Raw genomic sequence first — 3,039 nt, 5'->3', positions numbered from 1 at the left:
AGTCTTGCTTGTGGCCCAGGCTGGAGTGCAGTGGTGCGATCTTGGCTCACCACAACCTCTACCTACCAGGTTCAAGTGATTCTCCTGCCTCAGCCTCCTGAGTAGCTGGGATTACAGGCATGCACCACCACGCCTGGCTACTTTTTTGCATTTTTAGTAGAGGCAGGGTTTCTCCATGTTGGTCAGGCTGGTCTTGAATGCCTGACCTCAGGTGATCCTCACGCCTCGGCCTCCCAAAGTGCTGGGATTACAGGCGTGAGCCAGCACCCCCGGCCTCATTTGAACTATTCTTCAGCGTGCAGTTGAGTGTCAGTAAGTACATTCATACTGTTGTATAGCCATCACCGCCATCCATTTCGAGACCTTTTTCATTTTTCCAAACTGAAATTCTGTCTCCGTAAAACGCTAACTCCTCTCTTCCCCTCCCCCAGCTCCTGGCACCTACCATTCCACCTTCTGTCTCTATTTGATGACTCTAGGGCCTCCTCTAAGTGGCACAATGTCCTGTGGTGCCTGGCTTATTTCACTCAGCACGAGGTGCTCAGGGCCCCTCTGTGTCACCGCCTGCGTCCGGACTCCCTTCCTTTTTAAGGCTGGGTGCTGTTCCACAGTCTGTATACGCCACATTTGTTTATCCATTCATGACATTTGGGTTGTTGTTGAAATCTCAGTCGACTGCACACTCCTGCTGCCAGCTGCATGCTGGGAACAGGCCGGTGCTCCGGGTCACTTGCCGAGTATGGGACACAGCTGAGCACACTCACTCCCTCTCTGGCCCCAGGACACACCCTCTCTGAGCACTATAGCAAGCCGGGAAGGACCTACACTTGTCGGCCTTGACCGAGGGCCGCCTGGTTGTGTGGAGTATAAACAGCTGGGTTGTAAAGAGTTAAGAACATCACTTTCCTGCTATACTCATGGGGAAGAAGCTGACGGCGAACCTGGAGCACTCCCTGGATCCTCTTTTATTCAGGCCGGGAAGGCTCGGGGCTTGTCCCCAGAACAAAGCTGCTTCGTGAAACATCAGGGACTCATGGAAGAACCTGCGTCTGTGTCTGCCACCATCACATCAAATGATCTAAAACAAATTGGGGTTTTCTCTTCAAAGCACTGTCTCTTCTTAAATGGGGTTATTCGAATCAATGATCATTAGTCAAGGCTAATTTTCTTTTCCAGAATGTTCTCCCTTCCCTCTCCCCTAATGTAAACACTGACAGTACTCCAGGCTCAGCTCAGCGGGTGACACACTTTGAAGCCATCGTCACCCTTATCAGTTTTCCCGTTTCTCCCTCCTGCAGGGCCGACTGTGCCGCTGATTGTCCTAGCCAAAGCACCTTCCCTGTTTACTGAGCTGTTTCGCCCCAGTACCGTGCAGTTCCCGATCAGATTGTAAGCTCTAGAAGGCAGGAACAATACCTTGCAGTTCAGACTTTGGCACCTAAGACAATACTTTGCTACACCCACGTTTAATAAAATAATTGAATGAACAAGAAGAATAGGAATGGCATGTTCTGAGCACGGCAACACATCTTCTCCTAAAGGATAACAATTGCTATAGATTGAACTCTGTCCCCTAAAGAGAGAGGTTGAAGTTCCAAGCCCCAGTACCTGTGAATGCGACCTCTGGAAATAGGGTCTTTGCAGATATAATCAGGTTAAGATTATAGGGGTGGGCCCTCGTCCAATACAGCTTGTGTTCTTTTTTTTTTTGAGACAATGTCTTGCTCTGTCACCCAGGCTGGAGTGCAGTGGCGCAATCTCAGCCCACTGCAACCTCCACCTCCTGGGTTCCAGCAATTCTCGTGCCTCAGCCTCCTGAGTAGCTGGGACTACAGGCACAGGCCACCATGGCTGGCTAATTTTTTGTAGTTTTAGTAGAGACAGAGTTTCACCATGTTGCCCAGGCTGGCTGGTCTACCCGCCTCGGCCTTCCAAAGTGCTGGGATTACAGGCGGGAGCCACTGCACACGGCCAGACTCTAAATCTTAAACCTCTAGAATAACACTTCTGTCTGTTTTACGTTTTTTGTTGCTTTACCTATGACATTTTATGAATACTGTAGTATCCCAATCAAGGTAAATTCAAATAAAGCTTTCAAGGAATGATTTTTAAGAAAAAGCCCAGGGGAAAAGAAAACCTCTTCCTGGTCACCTAGTCATGTCCCAGATGTTATCATTTTTCTTTTCATTTTTTTTTTTTTTTTTTTTTTTTTTAGACAGTCTGCTCTGTTGCCCAGGGGCTGGAATGCAGTGTCGTGATCTCAGCTCACTGCAGCGTCTGCCTCTTGGGTTCAAGCAATTCTTGTGCCTCAGCCTCCTGAGTAGCTGGGGTTACAGGTGCACACCACTATACCCAGACAATTTTCATAGTTTTGGTAGAGACGGCATTTTGCCATGTTGGTCAGGCTGGCCTTGAACTCCTGGCCTCAAGTGATCTGCCTGCCTTGGCCTCCCGAAGTGCTGTGGGTACAGGTGTGAGCCACCACACCCAGCCATTTTTCGCTTACTTCCACTTGCTATTGTGCCCTCACATTTCTCCCTCAGCCTGTGATTTGTGTTACAATATCCTGAAGATGTTGGGAGCACACAGCCTCTGCGTTGGCTGTGGACAGACTGCGAGGCTTGGGGCAATAACCACTCTGCCCTCCCTCGGCCACCTGGCAGCCCCACCCACAGAGGGGCCCAGACTTACGGCTTTGGAGGAAGCATAGTGTGTCGGTGATGCCAGTGGAGGCCTGGTCGGGCTCTGGAAGGAAGACGGGCAGAACCTCTGCCCTGTGTCCGGAGGGGAAGAGGAGGCATAGATGCGATTCTCTAACCGTTCAGGCTCATGCTTATAGGACTCGAGGGGAAATGTGTGCTGCTTGGTCACTTGCGTGGGTGTTGACGGAGAGGAGGAGAGGCCGGAGGCTGCAGAAGAAACACCAAGGGGTAGTTAGAAGTCTGGCCTCCAGGAAGGGACACCACGGGTGGTCAGAGGTCCGGCCTCCAGGAAGGGACACCAGGGGTGGTCAGAGGTCCGGCCTCCAGGAAGGGACAC

The 3,039-nt window shown here is 50.9% G+C and overlaps 1 protein-coding gene across 7 annotated transcripts in view; it reads right to left on the bottom strand.

Moving 5' to 3' along the window:
• PRKAG2 (protein kinase AMP-activated non-catalytic subunit gamma 2) overlaps positions 1 to 3,039 on the bottom strand; it is a 330,166-nt gene that overhangs the window by 119,090 nt on the left and 208,037 nt on the right. For all 7 annotated transcript variants that reach the window (XM_037735550.1, XM_017520093.2, XM_017520087.2 and 4 more), the window contains one exon: positions 2,692 to 2,909. In XM_037735550.1, coding sequence (XP_037591478.1) covers positions 2,692 to 2,909 — 218 coding nt within the window. The remainder of the gene's footprint in view (positions 1 to 2,691; positions 2,910 to 3,039) is intronic.

This window comes from Cebus imitator, unplaced genomic scaffold (assembly GCF_001604975.1).
Source record: "Cebus imitator isolate Cc_AM_T3 unplaced genomic scaffold, Cebus_imitator-1.0 Scaffold20, whole genome shotgun sequence".
Classification (NCBI taxonomy): Eukaryota; Metazoa; Chordata; class Mammalia; order Primates; family Cebidae; genus Cebus; species Cebus imitator.
This window is presented reverse-complemented; position numbering and strand designations above follow the sequence as displayed.